Source organism: Acomys minous (genome assembly GCF_964271855.1).
Source record: "Acomys minous genome assembly, chromosome: 12".
Taxonomy (NCBI): Eukaryota; Metazoa; Chordata; class Mammalia; order Rodentia; family Muridae; genus Acomys; species Acomys minous.
Window position 1 is genome coordinate 3,329,560 of NC_140493.1, and position 25,943 is coordinate 3,355,502.

General features: G+C 50.8%; 1 protein-coding gene and 1 long non-coding RNA gene across 3 annotated transcripts in view; one reads left to right on the plus strand and one right to left on the minus strand.

The window, feature by feature from the left end:
• The window catches only part of DIP2B (disco interacting protein 2 homolog B), a 182,019-nt gene that overhangs the window by 22,502 nt on the left and 133,574 nt on the right, over window positions 1–25,943 (minus strand). For both annotated transcript variants that reach the window (XM_084751454.1, XM_084751453.1), the window contains 11 exons: window positions 24,930–25,069; window positions 24,025–24,161; window positions 20,003–20,083; window positions 17,403–17,530; window positions 15,657–15,771; window positions 12,926–13,127; window positions 7,200–7,309; window positions 6,998–7,078; window positions 6,269–6,392; window positions 2,923–3,044; window positions 600–711 (listed from right to left, as the gene is read on the minus strand). In XM_084751454.1, coding sequence (XP_084607580.1) covers window positions 600–711; window positions 2,923–3,044; window positions 6,269–6,392; window positions 6,998–7,078; window positions 7,200–7,309; window positions 12,926–13,127; window positions 15,657–15,771; window positions 17,403–17,530; window positions 20,003–20,083; window positions 24,025–24,161; window positions 24,930–25,069 — 1,352 coding nt within the window. The remainder of the gene's footprint in view (window positions 1–599; window positions 712–2,922; window positions 3,045–6,268; window positions 6,393–6,997; window positions 7,079–7,199; window positions 7,310–12,925; window positions 13,128–15,656; window positions 15,772–17,402; window positions 17,531–20,002; window positions 20,084–24,024; window positions 24,162–24,929; window positions 25,070–25,943) is intronic.
• LOC311580185 lies at window positions 11,184–14,633 on the plus strand. Its single transcript, XR_014773387.1, has 2 exons — window positions 11,184–12,472; window positions 13,353–14,633. It is a non-coding gene; the product is annotated as an uncharacterized lncRNA (long non-coding RNA).

Sequence of the window (25,943 nt, forward strand, 5' to 3'; positions counted from 1 at the left end):
CAGCCAGCCTTGGTGTTCTGAGACAGGGTCTCTCACTGTCCTGGGGCTCTCAAGAAGGCTAGATTGGCTGGCCAATAAGCTCTATGGGCCTTCTCCACCGCCTTAGTGCTGGGATTACAAGCAAGCACCTCTGTGCCCAGTGCTTATGTGGTTCCAGGACATCAAACTGAGCACCTTATTCTTGCAAGTCACCAACCAAGCTCTCTCTCTCCAGCCCCTTGTCTCAGTATTGTATCTGGATCTACACAGATCTACACAGACCTACATGGATCTGGCCATAAGGCAGCCACCTTCAGATGCCGTGGAAAGCATCATGAAACACTATTTGCCTTTTCTCTTTTTCTTTCTGAGACAGGGTTTCTCTGTGTAGCCCTGGCTGTCCTGGACTCTTTGTAGACCAGGCTGGCCTCGAACTCACAGAGATCCACCTGCCTCTGCCTTCCCAGGGCTGGGATTAAAGGTGCCCAGCTTTGCCCTTTTTTTTGAGATGGGGTGTAGATGTCTGGCTTTGTTCTGTAGCAACAGATGGCAGGCGCTATGACATGGAAGCTGGCTGGCGTGGGGTCCTGGGAACCCTCTGGCGGTGGACACCCCCTCACCTGTGTCGATGAGGGTTGGCCAGGTCTTCACATCCACAGCTGCAGCTGCCTCGCGAGACTTCAGCAGCCTCACCAGCGTCTGCGTGGTGACAATACACGCTGCTTTGCTGACCTAGACACAGAGGCAGCAGTGAACACCAGGAGGCTCAGCACTGGCTGATCTGAAAGGGCTGTGTCACTCTTTTCCCTTTGTGGTTTTACTTCTGAAAATGTGTCACACTTAATTCTACCAGGATGATGGACATGCTTTAACAACATGCTTTAAACAACTGCTGCTAACAACAGTTACACTCTCAGGAAGGACCCTGCAGCCCTAATCTCTGTAAAGACAAAGCGAACAGAGACATGGATCCTGTGGTGCTTAGGGAACGGGAGGGCGTGGTGGGACGCTAGAACTGGGTGTGCAATCTAGACCTAGCGCACACCAGTGTGAGGCCACGGGGCAGACCGAAGCGCCCATGCAAATGCGCTCTGCTCAGCCATGCAGGGAAAGGCAAAGTGACCTACTTTCACCCACAGAGTGCATCAACAGAAAGAAAACTCCCAGCACAATTCCAGGCCTCTCTGTAGGCACTAACAAGGATTTTGTTTGTCTGTTTGCATTTGTTGTTTTTCCTAAATTAAACTGCAATGAAATCATCTAGATGGGCATCTCTTTATGCTACTAAAGCCAAGGTTGCTGACACAGCAGCGGCTCTAGGAGTGTGCTGTCTGCCAGTGCAGTGGCCCAGGTTTCCTCTTGTTACAGGTTCAGGATATTACACAATTTGTATTTATTCCATTTTAATTCACCTTTAATCCCAGCACTCAGGAGGCAGAGATAGGAGGATCTCTGAATTTGAGGCCAGCCTGGGATGCACAGCGAGTTCTAGGACAGCCAGAGCTACAAAGAGAAACCCTGACTTGTAAAACAAGAGAAAGAAAGAAAGAAAGAAAGAAAGAAAGAAAGAAAGAAAGAAAGAAAGAAGACAACATTGCATCTTCTCCAGAACAAAATTCAGGGGTTTTTGTCTGTTTTGGTACTGCCAAGGATTAACAAGTGCTCAACCCCTGAACCATATTCCAAGCTCTGCAGAGCTTGTTTAAAAATTTAATCTTTGCCGGACGTGTTGGCACACACACCTTTAATCCTAGCACTCGGGAGGCAGAGGCAGGTGGATTGCTGTGAGTTAGAGGCCAGCTTGGTCTACAAAGCGAGTCCAGGACAGCCAAGGCTAACACAGAGAAACTGTCTCGAAAAACAAAATACCCAAACAAAAAAACTTTATTTTATTTCTCCTTTGATAACGTCGCGTACTATTCCATGCATCTTCAGCCCACTCCCTCCCCCAAGCCCCTCCATCTCCCCCCAGTGTCATGGGTCTCCCTTCTAATTTGAATTTATTTATTGTTAAGCTCCTGAGGCAGCCAGTGCTGCCCATCTCCACACAGGCATGAGGCAACCACTGGGACATGGCAACCTATCAGTGGCCACACTTTTAAAGAAAAGTAACTCCCGCTCCTTTAGGGCCTGCGAGGTCCCTCCCCTACACATCTTTTGATGCTAAATATACAAAATTAACCCAAATAAAAGTGACCTGACTGGGAGAACTTGACATGAAAAATTATGCTGGTTCTTGTGCAGGAAAAAAAAAGTCAGCCTGTTAGTAGCACATTTAAGAAAGGCATGGGGGCAGAGTCCTGGAGACACTCCGAAGCACAGCTACTCCCAGTGCGCGGGGCTCACACTTCCGGGCCCATCATTCCTCTTCTGGGCGCCTCACTCAACAGTGACGGCCACTCTGGCCAGGCAAAAGATAGGCAAAAGTTGTTAGTATTGTTTGCCTGTTTCTTTGTTTTTTGGGTTCTTTGGGGGGGGGGGGGTGTTTCAGGGTCTCTCTGTCTAGCTTTGGCTATCCCAGACTCACTCTGTAGACCAGGCTGGCCTTGAATTCTCAGAGATCCAACTAACTCTGCCTCCCAAGTGCTGGGATTAAAGCCATGTGCCATCATGCCCAGCTTTATTTTTTATCTTTTTGAGACAGGGTTTCTCTGTGTGGCCTTGGCTGTCCTAGGCTCACTTTGTAGACCAGGCTGCCTTGAATTCACAAAGATCTGCCTGCCTCTGCCTCCTGCTGGGATTACAGGCGTGCGCCACCACACCTGCCTTTGCTTGTTTTGACACAAACATGGTCTATGAGGGAGCTCGAAGTCCCGCCTCTTCCTTCCCAAGTGCTCTAATCACAGGTGCACAGTGCACACCACCACATCAAGCCAGGAGCCAGGGAGATAGTAAGGGGTCTCAGCAGTCTGTGAAATGGGAAGAGATAAAGAAGGCACTTACGTCAACGATCATGCGCACCGTGGGCAAGGTGGCAGCGAGGTTCTGAGCGTGAGGGGGCCGCACGGTTACAGGTATACACCCCGCATACAGGCAGCCGTAAAACGCGGCAATCAGTTCTATGCCTGCGAGACAGAAGGCACTGTCAGGGGAGTGACTTAGCTGCTGCTGTCACCAAGGAACTAAACCCTCAGCCTCCAGTCATATCCAACCAGGCGACAAGGGGGCTACTTAATTACTAGTGTTGCTCTCTAGGCTGCTCTCTCAGCAGTGGGTCACAGGGACATCCCATACCCGACTCATGTGGATCATTAGAGCAATTTAACCAGGACCCTGACAGAGCAGACTCCAGTGATTAAGAAGAACAGCAAGTGTGGCATGGTGGCTCATCCTTGGCATTTCAGATGCTGAGCCTGGCACATTGCCAAGGGTTCAAGATCAGCCTACATTACATAGTGATACTTAAAGGCCAGTTTGGGCTAAAATGGAGGCCATCTTTAAACACACACACACACACACACACACACACACACACACACACACACACACACACAGAGAGCAATTGAACCCCGAGCTTCACACATGGCTGGCGACTATCTTGACGGTGAGCTCCAGCCTCAAGCCCAGCGCGGAGCTCCTGAAAGACGCTTGAGGAAGGTTGTTACCATTTGCTGTTTCTTACAGGAAGGTAACACCTGCAGAAATGAAAAGTATTTAACTAAGGAAATAAAGATGGGGGAGAAATGAGGCCCACCGAGCTTTCTTGTGCAAAGCTGCTGCAGGAAAAGCAACAGTGTGGGTCAACATGCAGCCCAGTGCTGTGCACCTCACTACCTCGTGCGCACACAGACACGCCCCTCCTTGAACCACAGCAACGGGGACAGAGCACACAGACGGGAAATGCACCGTCCCTGAGCTTTGCTTTCTCCTGTGTTTGTCTCTCAGTTCAGTCTCTCACCTGGAATTCTGAGCACTGGGCCAGTGAGATGGCCGTGCTGTGCACACCGGCTGGCATGAGTTCGGGTCCTAACCCCACAGTGGAAAAGAGACAACCAGCTCCTAAAAGTTGCCCCTGACTTCCACACGCCCACACACACTCACCACACGCCCACACACACTAAGGAGTGCATACATTCTAAGAATGTCACATGCCCACACTCACAGTCACCACACACACACAAACACACTAAGGAATGCATACATTCTAAGAATGTCACATGCCCACACTCACACTCACCACACACACACACACACAAAGGAATGCATACATTCTAAGAATGTCACATGCCCACACTCACACTCACCACACGCCACACACACTAAGGAGTGCATACATTCTAAGAATGTCACATGCCCACACTCACACTCACCACACACACACACACACACACACACTAAGGAGTGCATACATTCTAAGAATGTCACATGCCCACACTCACACTCACCACACACACTTACTAATGTGTACATAAGTCCTAAGAATGACTATCTGCATAAAATTTCCACACATAAATTGTATGTTCATCTTTGAAGAGAAGCTGTACCACGAAGGATGGACGCAGAGTGACTGCCCACAGTCCACACACACGTGCTCTGGGGGACGCTGCACCAGGAAGGATGGACACAGAGTGACTGCCCACAGTCCACACACACATGCTCTGGGGGACGCTGCACCAGGAAGGATGGACACAGAGTGACTGCCCACAGTCCACACACACGTGCTCTGGGGGACGCTGCACCAGGAAGGATGGACACAGAGTGACTGCCCACAGTCCACACACACGTGCTCTGGGGGACGCTGCACCAGGAAGGATGGACAGAGTGACTGCCCACAGTCCACACACACGTGCTCTGGGGAACGCTGCACCAGGAAGGATGGACACAGAGTGACTGCCCACAGTCCACACACACGTGCTCTGGGGGACACTGCAGACAATAGCTCTGCTCCTCACTTCTACAGATCAGTCCTTTGTGCTTCTAATGCTGGACTGACCCACAGCCTTGGCATGTACCCCACCACTGACCTCCTCCTCCAGCCCTTCACCCCCTTTTGTAATGGATCGGGTCTCACTGTGCTGACCAGGTTGGGCTTGGCTCCCAGGGAGATGGGAAAGTAGGCGACCACCAACATGCCTGGCTTCTCCGATTCCCAAAAGTCATGTAGTTACAATCTGTCTTCACTCATTTCCATATTCACTTTGGGTTTACTGACTGCCTGTTTATTTACATTGTGTATGTATGTGTACTTGTGTATGCACATCCAGGAGATCAGAGAGGGGGGGGGGAGAGAGAGGGAGGAGACAGAGACAGAGAGAGAGAGAGAGAGAGAGAGAGAGACAGAGAGAGAGAGAGAGAGCACACACGTGCAGGAGGAGGTGATGTGTGTGTGTGCACATGCAGGTGGAAGTCAGTGTGTGTGTGTGCACATGGAGGTCAGTGTGTGAGTGTGTGTGCACATGGAGGTCAGTGTGTGAGTGTGTATGTACATGCAGGAGCGTGTGAGTGTGTGTGCACATGCAGGGGCAGGTCAGAGACTGATGTTGGCTTCCTCTGTTGTGCTCAACTGTAGGGAAACCTTGTGCCTTCAGAAGCCAGAAAAGTGCACAGCACTGGAATTCCCCTGGGAGCTGATTCTCCTGAAAAGCAGCAAGAACTCACTGCTGAGTCATCTCTCCAGCCTCTTTTTTATTTATTTATTTATTTTTTGAGATAGGATCTTTCACTGAACCTAGGAATGCAGCAATGTGGCTGGCCACTGAGCTTGAGGGATGTGCCTGACTCTGCAGCACTAGCACTGGAACACCACACCAGTTTTTCACATTTTCTTTGCATGCCAAGCAACCTTACCCCCTAAGCTCACTGAGTGGCTCAAAGCTTCACATTTTACCTGGGTGCTGGCATCTCAGTGCAGGTCCTCATCCTTAACCTATGGAGCCTCCACAGCCTCAAGTTTTATTTATTTATTTTTATTTTTTTGGTTTTTTGAGACAGGATTTCTCTGTATAGCCCTGGCTGTCCTGGACTCACTTATAGACCAGCCTGGCCTTGAACTCAAAAAGATCCACCTGCCTCTGTCTCCCAAGTGCTGGGATTAAAGGTGTGCACCACCACCACATCCGCCTCCACAGCCTCAATTTGTTCTTTGGTTTTTGTTTTTCTTTTCTTTTCTTTCTTTCTTTCTTTCTTTTTTTTTTCGAGACAGAGTTTCTCTGTGTAGCCCTGGCTGTCCTAAACTCAATTTTGTAGACCAGGCTGGCCTTGAACTCACAGAGATCCGCCTGCCTCTGCCTCCCAGAGAGCTGGGATTAAAGGCATGCTCCCCCACACCTGGCACCAATCCAAATCTTACCAGGTGGGTAGAGCAAGACCACATTGTCCCCTGCGTTTAGATGTCCCTTGTCACTGAGCATGGCAGCGATCCTCTCTGCTCGCTTGTGAAGCTGAAGGCAGCTGGCTGTGCACACCGTAGTTCCCTTGCAACAGAAGACGGGAAAGGGGTTCAAGCTTAGTGTGGAACCAGAGGGACAGACAGATGGCTAAGCACACGTCACACTCAACGGGTGACAGTACAGCCAAGCACACGTCACACTCAGCAGGCTGGCCTCTGGAACATGACCTGATAACAAAAGACAGGTGTGGGATTTCTTTTCCCCCCACCATTCCAGGAATTGAGGATATATTAAGATTAACTTAAACAAACATATTTATACTCTTTCTTTCTCAGTGCTTTTGTTTTTTGTTTGTTTGGTTTTGGTTTTTCCAGTCAGGGTTTCTCTGTGTAGCCTTGGCTGTCCTAGACTCACTTTGTAGACCAGGCTGGCCTCGAACTCACAGTGATCCACCTGCCTCTGCCTCCCGAGTGCTGGGATTAAAGGTGTGGCCACCACTCCCATCCTCTCAGTACTTTCTTAATACGTATGAATTATTCTATTAATTTTAGACAGTGTCTCATGTAACCTAGGCTGTCCTAGGCTATGTATATGAGGATAATTTTTAAGTCCAAATCTTTCTGCTTCCACGTCCCAGGTGCTGGGCTCTCCACGCTCTGCTATGCTGCTCTGCAAGTGACTTTGAATACCTTGGCATTTAACAGCACGAACAGCACATGGTCAGGAGTTGCCTGGGCTCGCCACTGCAGAACCTCTGCCAGGAACTGGTGCTAAAGGCACAAAGCAGAAAAAAGAACTTGGGGTCAGCAGGTTTCAAAGAGTCATGTAAAGCCCACGTGTCCACGGGGCTGCGCTGCCCGTGCGCCCCGGCCTGGCGCGCCTGGGCCTTACCTTCCTCACCAGGTCGTTCTCCTCTATCTGGCCCAGGTCCCGGCCTGCAGCCTGCGCTATGCGTTTACCAGCAACCAGATTCCCAACCATCACGGAGGCGGGGCCCACGCCTGGGAACAGACACAAACCCACCAGGTCAGTTACCGGCTCCCGAAGCATCTCTAGACTGGTCCAAACTGGTTCAGAGGTTCACTCAGCAATGTTGAGGAAGCACTGGTTTTACAGACACGAGCAAAGAGTCTAGATTCCAGTGAAAAACGCAACCAAAAAGTATACACTCTGGGGACAAAGTGGGCAGTGGGAACCAGAGAACTGACTCTACAAGTTGTCCTTTGATATACAAATGCGCGCACACGTGCACACACACACACACACACACACACACTGACATGTGTGCACACACACACCCCCACACTCTGATGGCAGAAAGGCCTGTCTGCAAAATGTCCAGAGCCGTCTGAGAAGCACACGCACCTTCCTTCCACACGGAACTGGGTAACGCTCCGCCACTCAGCCTCTACATAGGAAGGACCAGGGCGCGCCTGCGGCAGAGAGCTGAGCTGGCGTTACAGTGCTATTTGTGTGTATGTGTTATGCGCATGTGAACGTCTGAGAAGCAAGAAGAGGGGACCTGGAGCTAGAGGTAATAGTTTGTGAGCCACTCAATGTGGTGCAGGAACTTAACCCAGGTCCTCTGTAAGAGCCCCAGGAGGGACTTTTTTTTTAAAGAGTTGTTTATTTATTATTATATATACAGTGCTGTGCCTGCATGTACACCTGCAGGCCACAAGAGGGCATCCTATCACATTATAGATGGTTGTGAGCCACACATGGGGTTGCTGGGAATTGAACTCAGGACCTGTGGAAGAGCAGACAGTGCACTTAACCTCTGAGCCATCTCTCCAGCCCTAGGAGGAACATTGTAAAGAGCAGATGTTGCTGCTGCTACTGCTGTGCCCGGGAACACGCTGCCTTACCCTTCCCACACAGCTCGGAAAGTTCCCTGGGGCAGACTCTACGCTCAATCTGTACTTCTCTTCCCCAATAACACAACCCGATTTCCTGCTCTGTTTTTTCCTTTCTTAGACCAGGTCTCACTGTGCGAGCCCAGCAACCTCTCTGTAGAAGATGCTGGCCTTGAACTCAAACATCCAGCCCCCACACACCCAGAATAAAGACTGTATCCCGGAGTTTAGACAAGTGCGAGCAGCTCATGTGACTTCCATGGTACCTACTGGGAGAAGGACATCCCCTCTCCAGTTTTTTCCTCTCTGCTAGCCAGGGTGAGGCCCGAGGTCAGGCAGCCTACTAACCTGAGGCAGTCTCGCTAAGGAGGTCGTGGCTGACAGGTTTACCCAGTTAGAACCTTCCTTCCTCTCTGAGCTTCTCTCACACTGGGCCTGCTCTGACTGGCTGGGCATGGTCTGACCTGTAGGAAGTGGTGACGTAAACAGGCACCCTAGCCACACCTGTGTGGCTGGCTGGACGCCCCGCTTCAGTGCCGGTTCCTGAGGAAAGTTCAGCCCACATTGGGATGGCAGTTCACAGCTGCAGGCCCAGCGCTGGGGAGGCTGAGGCAGGAGTGCGGGAGTCCGAGGCCACAGCCCACGAGGAAGAGGATGTCTATGTATGTGCAGGTGTCTGTCATGTAGCGCACCTGTCACGACAGTCAAGTGACAAGTCACAGGCTCGAGAGCCAAGAGCAGCAGCTGCCTGTGCAGGGGACGAAGCTCAGCTCCCAGTGCCCACACAGCCACCACCACCTACCTCGAACTCTAGTCCCAAGGGACCTGATGCCCTCTTCTGGCCTGCACATGCACTGTGCACACATGTACACAGACATACATGCAGGTAATGCACCCAACCACACAAAATAAAAACAAGTCTTTAAAAGAAAAAGAAGTGCCAGGGTGTGGTGGCACATGCCTTTTATCCCAGCGCTCAGGAGGCAGAGGCAGGCACATTTCTGAGTTTGAGGCCAGTCTGGTCTACAAAGCAAGGCCAAGACAGCCAGGCTACATAGAGAAACCCTGTCTCAACCCCCCCCCCCCAAAAAAAGGAAAGGTGGGAAGCTGGCAGAGAACAGCCGAGGAAGGACCTTCCTAGCCAGTCTGCTTTGCTCTTAAGTCTTTTACTTGAAAGAGAAACAGACTTGATTCTGCTTTTGGTTTTTCTGTGATTATGGCTGAGGCCACACTCACTCACACTCACCCTCTTTCCAGACCATGTGCCTCCATGATCCAAGTGGGCATGACTCTACTCTACACTCAACATCTTTATTTTCTTCTCAACTTTTCTGAATTTAAAAAATATTTATTCATTTACTTAGTTTTTTATATGGATATGAGGGCTTTGCCTGTGTATCACATGCATGCAGTTCCTGTGGAGGCCAGAAGAGGGCATCAGATCCCTTGGAATTGAGCTGTGAGCTGCCATGTGGTTGCTGGGAATTGAACCCAGATCCTCTGGAAGAGCAGCCAGTGCACTTAACCTCTGAGCCGTCTATCCAGTTGCTACTCCTCTGAATTTTTATCAAGCCTCAACCTCACACCATTGCCTCCTATCTCAGTCATCAGTGCCAGCATCTTAAAATTGCTCAGATCTTCGTCATAGCCTCTAGCCTCAGAAGGCAAGGCCAGCAGAAAGCAGCTTTTGGCCCTTGAGTTGGTTCGGTGCACCTGCTGTTCTTACAAAGGCGCCCCATTCAATCCCCATGCCTCACACTCATCAGTAAGCCAGCTCCAGGGGCCTCCTCGCCCTCTTCTGGCTGCCTTGGGCACTGCAGTCATGATACATAGGCATAACGCAGACAAAAAGAGACAGAAAAAGAAATACATTTCTCCATTGGACTCTCGAGGCTCTGTCTAATGTGTAGCTGGGTCTCTGTAACTGTTTCCTTCAGCTGCTGGGTGAAGCCTCTCAGAGGAGCTGTGCTAGGCTCCGTCTACAAGCACAGCAGGGTCACAGTCACAGTGGCAGGGATTGGTCCTCTCCCATGGGGTGGGTCTCAAGTTGGGCCAGTCTTTGGTGGGCCGTTCCCTCAATCTCTGCTCCATCTTTGTCCCTGCACATCTTGTAGGCAGGACAAAATTTTGGGTTGAAGGTTTTGTTGGTGGGTGTCCTCACTCTCCACTGGAAGTCCTGGCCATCCATAGGAAGTGGCCACTTCAGGCTTAGCTAGGGTGACCCCCATAGACTTCCTGGGCCCTCTCTAGGGTGACCCCTATAGACTTCCTGGGCCCTCTCTAGGGTGACCCCTTTAGACTTCCTGGGCCCTCTCTAGGGTGACCCCTATAGACTTCCTGGGCCCTCTCTAGGGTGACCCCTATAGACTTCCTGGGCCCTCTCTAGGGTGACCCCTTTAGACTTCCTGGGCCCTCTCTAGGGTGACCCCTATAGACTTCCTGGGCCCTTGCTAGGGTGACCCCTATAGACTTCCTGGGCCCTCGCGAGGGTGACCCCCTGAGCCCTGGCTATCTCAGGTCTCTGGGAAATCCCAAGAGAGCCACCCCCACCTCTGATTTCTGTTCTTTCACCTGGCCTTCTCTCCCCTCTGCCTACTCATAACCCCCACCCCCACCCTATGGAGTCCATTGCCTGGGCCTGTGGGGGCTCCAAGAGACTGAACCACCAACCACAGAGCATGCATGGACGGGTCCTAGGCTCCCTGCACATATGTAGCAGACTCACAGCTTGGTCTTCATGTGGATGCCCAACAACTGGAGCGGGTTCCCTCTCTGACTCTGAGGCCTCCTTTGGATCCGTTCCCCTAACCGGGCTGACTTGTCTGCCTCAGTGGGAGAGGATGCGCCTAGTTCTGCATCAACTTAATGTGCCAGGGTGGGCTGGTCCCCACGGGGAGCTCTTCCCCTTCTCTGAGGAAGAGGAGAGGGAGGAACGGGTGTGGGGGGGAGCTGGGAGAACAGGGGGGCTGCAATTGGGATGTAAAATGAAAAAAACAAAAAACTTAAAAGGTTACCGGTGAGTGTGGAGTGGCCATCTAACCCAGTACTGGGGAGGCTGAGGCAGGAGGATTGTGATTCAGGGCCTGCTAGGGGGATATAGTTAGATCCTCTCTCACAAAACAAACTGACCCATACTATTGCTTAAAATAGGATTTTACGCAGAGTAAATAAATGTAAGACTTTAATAAGTAACACATTTTGAGATGAGAAGCATTTGTCTAAGTCTGTGTTTCTTCAGTACTAGGGATTGAATCCAGGGGCTGCACACGCTAAACACATACTCTTCCAGTTAGCCACAGCCTGCGTGACATGTATTTTACATATGTGCCATATGCCTATGCAGGCAATGTGTGTCAAGACCTTTTGTATTGTTTCATTTTATGTCTATGTATGTGTGTGCGTGCATATACATGTGCCATGTGTGTGGTACCCAGTGGAGGCCAGAGAGGGTGTCTGATCCCCGGGGCTGGAGTTACTGCAGTTGTAAGCCACGTAATGTGAGCTCCGCTTAGTCAGACAGACTGTGTGACAGCCTGGCTCTTTGGAGCGGTAGCCCCAACAACAAAGGACCAGGGAACAAACAGACAGAATGCTAGCCTCCATAACCCTCTGTTTTCACTAGCAGAAGCTGCTGTTTCTACGATGCAGAAGTGATGAGTGGTGTGACAGGACTTTAAGACAGCAGATCACAGCATACTCAGTGAGCAGCACGCCGACATCGTCTAGGACTCCTTGGCTCTACTCCACCACTGCACGTGCCGGTCACCTTTCAGCACGGCCACCATACAAAGCACATCCAAAAGCCACACTCTGCATTCTCACCCTTCCAAACTCATTAGAAGGCTAACACACACTGGGAGCGCCCGGGTGCCTGGAGAGGCTGGGTTCTGGCTCTGATGTTTCCAGACACACAGGATGCTTACCGGATGCCATATTACCTTCCCTTGTAATGAAAAGATGTCCTAACAACCTAGGCCATGCCAGTTTAAGTCCCTTCCCTATCTCTTTCATTGAGACGGGGTTTCTCTGTGTAGACCTGGCTGGCCTGTAGCTAACTCACTATGTAGCCCAAGCTGGTCTTGAACTCAGAGATCCACCTGCCTCTGCCACCATGTTTGGCTTTCTTTCTTTCTTGAGACAGGGTCTCATAGAGCTGGCTTCAAATTCTCTCTATAGGACAATCCTGACTTCTAAGCGCAGGAACTGCAAGCAGCTGGACTTCATGTATTTGAAGAGGACTGATCATCAGCCGTGGTGCCTCAGCTTTCTCCCAGCCCTGTGACGTCTGCTCAGAAAGCAGGCAAGAAGGTGAATGTGATTTGTGTTTTTTCTCTTTTCCATGTGGCAACTCACATTCTCTTGGATTGTACCTGGACAATGGCCAACAGGAAGCATGCTGTGTGCTTCTACTTATACTCCTGAGAATCTCTGACCCCCAGAAGTAGGCCCACACCAAACTTCAGCAGCTATGGCGGAAAGAGAGGCAACTCTTGCCATGAGCCCCACAGAAAGCCAGTATGGTACAGGGACACTAAGGGTGGCCTCAGCTCCGTGCTGAGGAGCCACGTGACATTCCCTCTTTCTTCGGGGGACTCTGATCATTGTGGCAAACCACTCAAGAGGAGAAGCTGCCAGGCACGGCAGCAGCCTGCGGCTTATACTGTTTTGTGTCATCAGTCTTCGTGGAGCCTAAGCCCACACAGACTCACACCGGCTTCTGGAGCTGCACTGCAGTGTCACAGCTAGAGGCTAGGTTATTACCTGGTTGCTTTTGTCGAGGCTTTGGCAAATTCGTCACACAGGTGTGTGGGCACATGAGGATGTTGCATGGGTGTAGAGAACCCTCCAGAAAGAGCTGTTTGGTCTGAGATATATGGATCCCACCTAGTGGCGTTTTTGGTAAGGTGTTGGCAGGCACCAGAGCAAGGCAGTAAACGCCTACTTGATGGATGCTATCGATTGCCTGGAAAACACAGAAGAGCACGCCGTGAGATTACCGTGACAGCGCCATTTTACTGCTGGGTGTCTCCTCTATCCATCCCAGGATGGCAGCCGGTGACCACCAGGGTCTCACATACGCCCATCGGTGCCTCTCTGCCCACTCTGCTGTGACCTGGAAGTTATACTGCCACCCGGTTTTCCTTCCCACAATCCTTTGAGCTCTTCCTTTCTAATTTGTGCCTGGCAGAATGGTTCCAGTAAGGAAGGGTGGCAAGAAGGGCCATTCTGCCGTCAGCAAGGAGGCGCCTGAGAACACACCGGCAGCAGCCACAAGTACATCCATGAACGCTTCAAGAAGCACGACCCTTGGACCCTCTGAGGATGTGCACATGTGTGATGACACAGACAGGACTCCAGGTGTGCACACTGATACCAGGCTCAATAAAGCATCTGGACCAGAGGAATAAGGAATGTTCCGCACTGTAACCTGTCCGTGTGTCCAGAAGATGTAATGAGGATGAAGATCCACAGACAAGTCTGCTCTTTCTCTTTTTTTGGTTTTTTGAGACAAGGTTTCTGTGTAGCCTTGGCTGTCCTGGACTCACTTTATAGACCAGGCTGACCTCAAACTCACAGCGATCCTCCTGCCTCTGTCTCCTGAGCGCTGGGATTAAAGGTGTGCCCACCACACCATGCACAGACAAGCTCTTTTATGTTTTGGCAACCACATTAAAAAATCTACAGTCAATTTGTGTGAAAACTAACCTGCTGAATGTTAAATAAGGTTACAGAATGGGGGGGGTCTCCCCTGTGAGTGGGTGTGGTGGTGCCATGATGCCCACAGTCTCCAGTGGGACGCTGAGGCAAGAGTCTAAAGGAGACAGGGCTGGGATTAACAGTGTGCGCCAACATTCCCAGCCTCACATGACTTTTCATAGGATTTCAGGTAAGGTCTTGTAGCTATTTTCTGGGTCATGTCTTGCAGGCATTTCACTTTTTTATATAAAAGAAAAATGTGTAGTCAACCACCAGATTCTACCATCACACACCAAAAATTCTAAAAAACACAATTAGGTTTCAATTTGAATATATGAATGTCATGAAAATACTTTTCTTTTTTCCTAGTTAAAAAAATTATGATTGTGGGAGGGGACTGGGATTGGGCAGTAAAGGGATTAAGTGAATAAAAAATTTAAAACTGTGACTGTACGCACACACAGATGCCGCAGTGCTGTGAGGTCAGGAGGTCACTTTGTGTAGTCAGGTCCCCCTTTCTACCTTTAAATGGTTCTGAAGGGTTGAGCTGAGTTCATTAGGCCTGCACTGCAAGTGCCTTTATCAGCTGAGCCGTGTCTCAGACCCTTACTGTTCTTATTTTATTATTTGGTTTGGTTTGGTTTTTCGAGACAGGGTTTCTCCTTGTAGCCTTGGCTGTCCTGGACTCAATTTGTAGACCAGGCTGGCCTTGAACTCATAGATCCACCTGCCTCTGCCTCCCAAGTGCTGGAATTAAAGGCTTACACCACTGTGCCTGGTGAATTTTCATTATTTTCTGTGTACGACTATGTCTACATGTATGTCTGGTGCCCACTGCAGCAATGGAGTTACAGATGGCTGCAAGTTGTCATGTGGGAGCTGAGAATCAATCCTAGGTCCTCTGGAAGAGCAGCCAGTGCTCTTAACTGATGACCTATCTCTCCAGGCCCTTACTATTGCTGCCGCCGCCGCTGCCGCTGCTACTGATTCTTCTTCCTCCTCCTCTTCTACTTCTTCTTCTTCTCCTCCTTCTTCTATTTATTTGTTATGTATACAGTGTTCATTAGATCACATTATAGATGGTTGTGAGCCACCATGTGGTTGCTGGGAATTGAACTCAGGACCTCTGGAGGAGCAGGCAGTGCTCTTAACCTCTGAGCCACCTCTCCAGCCCTACTATTGGTTCTTTATGACAGGGTTTTACTATGTAGCTCATAGTGGTGACTTCAAATTCTATTTTTTAAAATTTAACTATTTTTATTTTATGTATATGAGCACTCTATCTGCATGTACACCTGCATACCAGAAGAGGGCATCAGATCCTAGTATAAATGGTTATGAGCCACCATGTGGTTGCTGGGAGTTGAACTCAGGACCTCTGGAAAAACACAGTAGCTCTTAACTTCTGAGCCATCTCTCCAGCCCTGCATAGGTTTCCTTTTAAGGATTGACTGATTTAATGTATGAGTGCTGTGTCTGCACGTACACCTCCAGGCCAGCAGAGGGCGTCAGATCTCATTGTAGATGGCTGTGAGCCACCATGTGGGTGCTGGGAATTGAACTCAGGTCCTCTGGAAGAGCAGACAGTGCTCTTAACCATTGAGCCATCTCTCCAGCCTCTTCTTTTGAGTTTTTCAAGACAGGGTCTCTCTGTGTAGCCTTGGCTGTCCTAGACTCACTTTGTAGAGCAGGCTGGCCTCAAACTCACAGAGTTCAAACGTAATTTCTAAAGACAGCATATCTGGCAGCCTACAGTAGCAGCAACCTGAGACCAGGCACAGAGCCAGGCGCTCACCTGCAGCACACGGCTCATCCACTGGAAGCTGTCCTCCTCAGATGCATCAGGTCTTTGTTCTGCCACCACCACAATGCGCTCGTCATAAAATACAGACACAGAAAACACAGCAATTCTAAGAGAGACAGATCACACACATCAGTGTCCCTGCAGAACCATCCTCTTTGCTCTCCTTAGCCGGAGCACAGAGGAACCAGCCCGACCGTACCACCCAGACATGAGTGGTAGAAAGAAAATGTGAAACCGTCATCACCGAGTCAGGATAAAGTGAGTCACTTAAAATAAAAACCAAAACCGCATGGGCGAAGCACCACAGAGTGGCAAACAAGGCACAGTTCCTGGCTCTGTGGCGCTCGCTCACGTGTCAGAGACAGACCAACGAACACACAGAAAATGAAGCCATGTTGTGATGTGCACCAGGAAGCAAGTGGGCGGGCCCAGCGGAGTGGGGTACGGGTGCTTGGGGGAGCGCCTCCCTGGGGAGTGGACACTGGAGCAGAGACCTGAGTGAGGTGAGGACGCGAGCCACGCGAAGATCTGGAGGAAGAGGATTCCGGGCAGGAGGAACGGAAAGCGGAAAGGTTCTGAGGTAGGGACCAGCTTGGCAGGTTTGAGGAACAGCAAGAAGGCCAGTGTGCCTGGAGCAGAGTGGTGAAGCAGAGAGCGGAGCGACAGTCAGACACAGGCGAGGGAGACCGAGGCCAAGAAAGGGAGGGAGGATGGGGCCGGACCTGAGGGAGGTCTCCGCTCAAATGTCCCCTTACTAGTGAGGCGTTCCCAGACCATCTCACGTGCTCACTCCACACCACTCATGGCTCTGTCGTGTCTCTATGTTGCCATTTGCCTGGCTTCTGTGTTTGTCATGAGAATATGAGGGCACACATTTTTGTTCACTGCCAGAAAAGTAGTGCGTACTTGGCACCCAGTGGGTTTTTGTTGAAGGAATGCAGAAAAATGGGAAGTAGCCGCAGGGCCGACTCAGCTGCCTGCACCCTGTCCTCTCAGAGCTGCCCGCTGCCTGGACCCCTTCCTCTTGCCCACAGCAGCCACGCACAGAGCAGTATGTACCAGCCACCATGCTAACACTGGGGACACAACTGCGACCACAGACAGTGGGTCTGGGTCCAGGAAGCTCTGTTCCTGGGAAGCCACGCTATGGCGGAAACCACACCGTGCAGGAGCTGGTTCTCTGATGTCCACATCATCCTCCTCCTTACGTAACTAAGGTCAGGGATGGGGTTGGGGCATATGCTCCAAGCACGGCGCACACCTGTGTAGCAACAATCTTGTGTGACCGCGAACTCCTGGGATGCCTTTCCTTGAATTAATAAGCAAAAGAAAAGGCCCGACTTTGTCTGTAGAACCCAGCTGCTATCTCAGTCTCCACATGGAAAATACAATAACTCAGTTAGAACTGAGAAAGTCTTAGGTGTGCACTTCTACAGAGTGGCACCCATCTACACTGGCCTGGATGGCACCATCGCAGAACCGTAGAAGGCATAATGTTCTGTCCCGGAATTCTCCTCAGTCCTCAGAATGCCACAAATAGTAAGGGGCTCTGATTCACCAATATGGTCACGTGTCATTCCTTTCTGCCAGCCAAAGAGTCAGGCACTGTGGGATACATACTTAAAGCCAGGCTTCTGTTATTTTAACCCCAGCCAACTTAACACTGTGGACGAAGAACCTGGAGACCAGAGCTCAGCTTGGGGCAGCAGGCGGCGGCTCTCCCCGCACAGCACTCACCTTCCACGGTAAACGGTCTTTATGGACTCCACAGCCAGTCCGGTAGCAACAATGTCATCTGCGTTGTGTCTTCGGCCACTGACCATGAGTAATCCATCCATTTTCCCAACCACGAACACCAGGCTCCCCTGAAAGGCAGCAATAGTTTTACCTTCAAGCCCACAGCTTAAAGGGCACAGCAGACGCCTCCTGCTTTCATGTTGATCTCATTTAAAAAACAAACCCAAAAATCGCTAAGAAAGGTACTTGTGAAGCATGTGCACAGTTCAATTCCCGACACCACAACAAATGTGTGTTTATATGAAAGAAAATAATGATAGTTTACAGATTTTTTTTTTAAATAAAAGAAATCCTCTGGAATTAGCCAGAAAGTAGCCCCTTAAAGCCAATGAGGTCTTTTAAAGAGTCACATTACAGCTGTGTGCATGTGTCTGAATGGGCACAGGTGTGCCGCCGTACACTTGTGGAGTCAGGGTCAACGCTCAGGAGTCAGTACACTCTTTCTGCCATGTGAGTCCTGGGGATTGAACTCAGGTCGTCAGGCTTGGCTGCAGGCGTCTTTACCTGCTGAGCCATCAGCCAGCACCCACTGACATCTGAACAGTGTATAAGAGATGAAACCGCCATTCATATTTATTCTTAGGGGAAATCTCATGGGGAAGAAACTACGATCACACACACATTGTTTACTTTCCCAGCCACAGGGAGAAAAGGGTTATTTATTTACTACTATTTACTACTGGAATTAGAGGGAAGTCAAACAGCTGCTGCGAGCATGGAGGGGCAGCATGGGGAAGGTCTCAGATGCTCCGGATGCAGTTCCTGGAAGGACAAGAGAGAAGCCGCAGCTGGGACCACGGACCTAACCCCACTTGGGATCCACTCCCTACACTCACTCACAGTAGTCACTCAGCTACCTACTTGTACTCCGTGAGCCCGCTGTCTCCACGGCAACGCCATCATTAACTTTCTGAGCACACTGTAGTGCCACACAGTGACTGGCCTAAGTCAGAAAGACGGAACCCGCACGCACAGGAAGCTGCTGGCCCAACTACAATGCCAGAGGGGCAGCAACTTTCTTACTGCCAAAGGGAGCCATTGCCAGCAGTCTGCTGGTGTTAATCAGAGGCTCCAGAGGCGGCTCAGTATTAACGGAATGTGCTGGTCTTACAGAGGACCTGAGTGTGGTTTTCGGCACCCATGTTAGGTGGCTCACAACCCTGTAACTCCAAATGCAGGGCGTTCAACTCTGCTCTGTGTGTAGACACACGTAGACTAACACGTTAAGAACAAATCTTAAAGAAAAAGAGAAGGGACACCTACTTCTCCACACCTTCCACAGTGAGGCTGCTTAGCGGACATGATGTTTACACCATCTTTCTTACAGCTAGATCTGACCATGGACTAGCTCAGACCAGACACAACCGGAAACTTTACACAGGTTAGAGACTGTCCTTAGAGAACAGGGCTACAGTCTGTGTTTCAGACAGGCGGTAGGTAAGGCTCCATCCTGGACCTCAAAAGCAGACCAAGAAGCTCAAGAGCTGGGCATCTGACACTACACTGGTAAAGAGCCAAGACAGCTGAGGCTGCAGTGCGGTGGGCGTGGCCATTCGTAAGAACCCAATTCCGTGTGCTCTCACGGGCACCGAACAGGTACCAGGAGAAGGGGCAGATGTGGGCTATGAGCTTAAGGGTAACAACTGCCCAGCACTCCTCCTGCCTCAGCCCCCGGCCTCTGCCTCCTCATGGACTCCTCAAGCTCACCGCGTGTCCTTTGGGCACAAGCTTTTTAGGTCTTAGTCTCTCTAAACCAGTACTTATAAATACCACTTGCCAAGCAAGCAACAAATTATTGTCTAAGAATTTACAGGGTGAGCACTGTTGAAAATCTGTAAGAAAATGCTCCGCACACGCCCTACTCTGGTTCTCCTTGGCTACAGAAGTAACCTTTCCCAGAGCTCTTAACTTCTCACAGCATGTGACCTAGCCAAAGACAGTAGTTGTATGAATAAGTGAGAGGGTTAGAAAACACAGGATACGCCGGGCGTGGTGGCGCACGCATCTAATCCCAGCACTCAAGAGGCAGAGGCAGGCGGATCGCTGTGAGTTAGAGGCCAGCCTGGTCTATAAAGTGAGTCCAGGACAACCACGGCTACACAGAGAAACCCTGTCTCAAAAAAACAAAACAAAACGAAACAACAACAACACAGGGTACATACAAGCTTCAGTCTGAAGGGGCCACTGAGACAATGGACACAGTAACATTAGCTTATTCCTACAGCATTCTTATTTTGGGGGGAGGGGTTTGCCCAGGCCCCCTACCACATTCTTATACAACCTATCTAAACAGTAGTTAAATGCCTGCATACTTTCAACCCCAGTCCTTGGGAGGCAGAGGCAGGCATGTCCAGGCGTTTCAAGCCAGCCAGAGCCACGCAGTGAGACTGGCTGAAGAAGAAAACAGAGGATGAGCAATCGCGGTTGTTGTTAAGGGCCCGGTAACCCTCTTCAATTACTCACCATCTGCTCAGTTCTCTGAATTCAAGTTCAAGTGTTTAGATCATAAATAGTAAAATCAACAGGAAACTGTCACTTACCGGCCCAACAAACCCCAGCAGTCCGGACCGGATGAAGGGCATGTCTCCCACAGGAGAACCCGAAGAAGTCACTGGAATCACCTAAAACACAAAAGGAAAAAGGTAAAAGGCTTGCATAGTTTGTAAAAAAAAAAAAAAAAAGTATCTGATTTTTAAGAAGTAGTACTTTAGCTGGGCATGATGGCGCAAGCCTATAATCCCAGCACTTGGGAGGCAGAGGCAAGCAGATCTCTGTGAGTTCAAGGCCACCCTGGTCTACAGAGTGAGTCTAATCCCTGTCTTGAAAAACAAAACAAAACAAAACCAAAAGAAAGAAAGAAAGAAAGAGAGAAAGAAAAAAAGAAAGAAAGAAAGAAAGAAAGAAAGAAAGAAAGAAAGAAAGAAAGAGCAACTGGCTGTGGTAGTTCATACCTGTAATCCTAGTGAAGGCTGAGGCAGGAGAATTACTAAGAGTTTGAGGCTAGTTTGGGCTACAGAATGAGAACTTAACTCAAAACAAATCTTGAAGAAGGAGGAGGAGGAGGAGGAGGAGAAGGAGAAGAAGAAGAAGAAGAAGAAGAAGAAGAAGAAGAAGAAGAAGAAGAAGAAGAAGAAAGGACGTGGAAGGCAGCTCAGTACAGCACAGCATGCGCTTAGTATGCGCCAGGCCTTGTGCTGAAGGCCCAATGTGGGAAGCAGGGGAGGAGAATGAATGGGGAGATTTCAAAACAATGAACTGTACGAATCCTTAAACAAGATAAACCAAGAGACTAATGTTGAGTAAATCAAGAGGCTGGTGATGTGCACACACCTAGAGAGAGGCTGGTGATGTGCACACACCTAGAGAGAGGCTAGTGACGTGCACACACCTAGAGAGAGGCTAGTGACGTGCACACACCTAGAGAGAGGCTGGTGATGTGCACACACCTACAGAGAGGCTGGTGACGTGCACACACCTAGAGAGAGGCTAGTGACGTGCACACACCTAGAGAGAGGCTGGTGACGTGCACACACCTAGAGAGAGGCTGGTGATTTGCACACACCTAGAGAGAGGCTGGTGATGTGCACACACCTACAGAGAGGCTGGTGACGTGCACACACCTACAGAGAGGCTGGTGATTTGCACACACCTAGAGAGAGGCTGGTGATGTGCACACACCTAGAGAGAGGCTGGTGATGTGCACACACCTAGAGAGAGGCTGGTGATTTGCACACACCTAGAGAGAGGCTGGTGATGTGCACACACCTAGAGAGAGGCTGGTGATGTGCACACACCTAGAGAGAGGCTGGTGATGTGCACACACCTAGAGAGAGGCTGGTGATTTGCACACACCTAGAGAGAGGCTGGTGATGTGCACACACCTAGAGAGAGGCTGGTGATTTGCACACACCTAGAGAGAGGCTGGTGATTTGCACACACCTACAGAGAGGCTGGTGATGTGCACACACCTACAGAGAGGCTGGTGACGTGCACACACCTACAGAGAGGCTGGTGACGTGCACACACCTACAGAGAGGCTGGTGATGTGCACACACCTACAGAGAGGCTGGTGATGTGCACACACCTACAGAGAGGCTGGTGATGTGCACACACCTACAGAGAGGCTGGTGACGTGCACACACCTACAGAGAGGCTGGTGATGTGCACACACCTACAGAGAGGCTGGTGACGTGCACACACCTAGAGAGAGGCTAGTGACGTGCACACACCTAGAGAGAGGCTGGTGACGTGCACACACCTAGAGAGAGGCTGGTGATGTGCACACACCTAGAGAGAGGCTGGTGATGTGCACACACCTAGAGAGAGGCTGGTGATTTGCACACACCTAGAGAGAGGCTGGTGATGTGCACACACCTAGAGAGAGGCTGGTGATGTGCACACACCTAGAGAGAGGCTGGTGATTTGCACACACCTAGAGAGAGGCTGGTGATGTGCACACACCTAGAGAGAGGCTGGTGATGTGCACACACCTAGAGAGAGGCTGGTGATTTGCACACACCTAGAGAGAGGCTGGTGATGTGCACACACCTAGAGAGAGGCTGGTGATGTGCACACACCTAGAGAGAGGCTGGTGATTTGCACACACCTAGAGAGAGGCTGGTGATGTGCACACACCTAGAGAGAGGCTGGTGATGTGCACACACCTAGAGAGAGGCTGGTGATTTGCACACACCTAGAGAGAGGCTGGTGATTTGCACACACCTACAGAGAGGCTGGTGATGTGCACACACCTACAGAGAGGCTGGTGACGTGCACACACCTACAGAGAGGCTGGTGATGTGCACACACCTACAGAGAGGCTGGTGATGTGCACACACCTACAGAGAGGCTGGTGATGTGCACACACCTACAGAGAGGCTGGTGACGTGCACACACCTACAGAGAGGCTGGTGACATGCACACACCTACAGAGAGGCTGGTGATGTGCACACACCTACAGAGAGGCTGGTGATGTGCACACACCTACAGAGAGGCTGGTGACGTGCACACACCTACAGAGAGGCTGGTGACGTGCACACACCTACAGAGACGCCGGTGATGTGCACACACCTCGGGAGCACACTGCGATATGAAGGAAACAACCCTTGAGGTCACAGAAACCACAGGGCTGCTGGTGTAAACAGACACCAGTCATTCACACTCTGCTGTTTTAGGCAGAAATGGCGGTAGGCAGGTTCTGAGCCTCATTCAGGCAACACATGGCAGATCACACGAAGCACTGTCATATGCTGTCACCGGTGATGGCTAGTGCCCAGTCATATGCACTTATTTCTGAACAAAATGGCTGAAACATAGTTACTCGACCCTGTCCTACCACCTGAGAAACCCAAATGAGTCTCTGTAACAGAAAACCCACCTCAAACAGGTGCCGGTCAGCAGTGCTCCCGTCAGCCCCATCTAGTGTGGGGACTTCCTCTGCGCAGTGCTCCCGTCAGCCCATCTAGTGTGGGGACTTCCTCTGCGCAGTGCTCCCGTCAGCCCATCTAGTGTGGGGACTTCCTCTGCGCAATGCTCCCGTCAGCCCATCTAGTGTGGGGACTTCCTCTGCGCAGTGCTCCCGTCAGCCCCATCTAGTGTGGGGACTTCCTCTGCGCCCTAAGAGGCACCCCAGACACCCATTCTCGTTTGCAGGCTCACCAGTGCAACTTGTGATTACCACAGCCTGGCAAGCAGAACGGTCTCCTAGGAAGCGCTGCCTCGAGAGTCCCAGCTACAGCAGCAGCCCCTGTCCTGACAGAGCCCCAGCGCACAAACTCTGACCCCTGCAAAAGGTTACATGTACACGTGTGGCTGCCTGTCTGTGGGATGCACACTGTGTGTGCAATGTGTGAAGGCTCGAAGTTCAGTTCCCTAGCCTAGCTGAGTGGCTTGCCTGGGGATGAGGGCGCATGCCTGGCATGCCTGGCTTCTGGAGATCTCAGCTCTCACGGTACCCAGCTGGCGCTTCACCATCTCCCAGCCCCTGTCCTTCACAGCGACCTGACAAAGCAAGTGTCTGGTAACTCACTCTAGAGACTCACAGAGACCACCCGACTCTAGCTCCCCAGTGCTAGAATTCAAGGTTGTGTGCCGCCACACCCAGGGCTTTTGTGGTTCTTTGAGACAAGTTCCTCTTAAGCAGCCCAGGTTGGCTTTGAATTCATAGTCCCCAGACCCCAGGCTCTCAACTGCTGTGATTACAAGCATTAGCCACCTTGTCTGGTTATCACTCTCATCTTAAAAGATCCCAGCACTCGGGAGGCAGAGGCAGGCGGATCTCTGTAAGTTCGAGGCCAGCCTGGTCTGCAAGTGAGTCCAGGACAGCCAAGGCTACACAAAGAGACCCTGTCTCAGAAAAACCAAAACCAAACACAACAGATAAAGGATCTGTGCCCTCAGTGAGGCTAGGCAGCTCACATAGCAGCCGGCGCGTGTGGTGGAGAAACTGACCTCAGGCTCCAGGCCCCTGAAGACACCGTCTCAGCCACTAAGCCGTGCCGTGCTGTGCCACCAGCCAGCAGGCTTCCCTAGTGACACCCGACCTCACAGAAACACCACGCACCTCAAATGTGTTTTTGGTGACGCCAGCAAGTCCAAAGTACATCATCCCCCCGGTCCTGGAGCTCACACAGATCTCTCCAATTTCGTCTGTCCTGCAGAGCTGGGGGAGCCCGTCTGGCTTCACGATGCACATCATGCCTGGTGCACAGAGGACACAAGGACACAAGAGTCTGGACACTGATGCACAGAGGACACAAGGACACAAGAGTCTGGACACCGTGCCAAGTAACAACTCGGATTCTGCAAACCCAGAAGAGCTGCACATTTACTGAAACAGCAAACAGAAGTGGTATGAGGACCCATGAGCCTGACAGCTCCTGGCACCCACAGCTCTTAGACTCCGGTGCACGGAGGAAGGACTGCCCCAGCCTCGTGATGGAGAGGTCCGTGCAGCGCTCCTGAGAGCAGCAACTATGCAAGAGGCAGTGACCGGCATGCCTTTCCATGTGAAGAAGAGGAACTGTGTGTGCCTTTGCGACAGGTAACTCACAGCATCAGCTCAGGGCCAGCATAATGTCACACCCCTACCCCCAGCAGCAGAGTGGCTTGCAGAAATGATGGACTAAACACTGCATTGGAATGTCCAGGGCTGGCCTCCTGTTTTATGAGCCCCTCTGTGTGAGATACCCCCTTTACTGTTGGGGTTGGTCGGGAGCTATGTATTCACTATGTATTCATGTATTCATTGCCTGGCGCCAAGATCCTTGCTGTCCTTCAGGCAAATTCTCACATATCCAAAATGACACTGAGTGACCCTTGCCTCCCAAGTTATCCCTGCTTGGCTAATACAGCTGCCTACAGCCTAAGCTGGGCAGAAGACAGGTGGACAGAGCGAAGGTTCTCAGCCCAGCATCCTCAATTTGGTGTCAAACCTTTATGAGATTCAATGGCACCCTCACAACGTACCCCCAGGCATCACGTGTCCCACGTCCTGGACCGTCAGTGCTGAATTCTTGTCTTCTGTATTAACCCGGATTACCCCATAGCTCAAGCCGTTCATTGAGAGAATGGCTCTTCCAGGCAAAGGAGCCCCTGGGACCCCAGGCCTAAAATGGAAACAAAGAAAAACAAACCTCAGGCATGGTGTGTACAAACATGCATACATACAAACAAAGTAAATAAATAAATAAAACGAGGGGCTGAGCAGATTGCTCCATGGGTAAAGGCACTGGCCAGGCATGCGCGATGGCCTGAGCTTCATCCCCAGGCACACATGGTAGAAGGAAATTAACTCTTCCAGGCTGCTCTCTGACTGCCACACGTCTGCTGTTACAGTGTGTACGCTTGGGTCTGCGCGTGCCTCTGTGTGTGTGTGTATGCACAAGCACACGCGCACACACGCAAATTTTGAAGAAATTAAAAACAAGAAGCCAGGCATGATGGCTCATGCTGCAATCCCAGCACTTGAGAGGCTGAGGCAGGAGGATTACTGCGAATTTTAGGCCAGCCTGGGCTACACAGTGAGACTCTGTCTCCAAAACCAGAAAAGAAAGAGGAAAGGCTGGAGAGATGCTCAGTCACGAGGACACTTGCTCCAAAGCCACGAGGCCTAGAGCTTGGGTCCCAGGGCCCCATACTCAAGCCACAAGTCCCCAGAATGCCTGTAATCTCAGGTCCAAGGTGCAAAGACAAGAGGGTCACTGCAGCTGGCTAGGTGGCAGCCTCGCCAAGGCGCAAGCTCAGGAAGAGACCCGCCTCACAAGAACAGGACACCGACACCTTCTTCTGGCCTTTGCTCACCAGCCCCTCCCTCACCTTGTGCCAGGTGTCCATAGACTAAACGGACATAGATACACACAAACATTTTCTTTAAAAAAAAAAAAAAAAAGCAAAAAGAAAAGACCACGCTGGTGTTGGGTGTCCTGTAACAATACAGCTCTTCCACACCTGAGGTGTGATCAACCTGTGTCTAATTTAAGA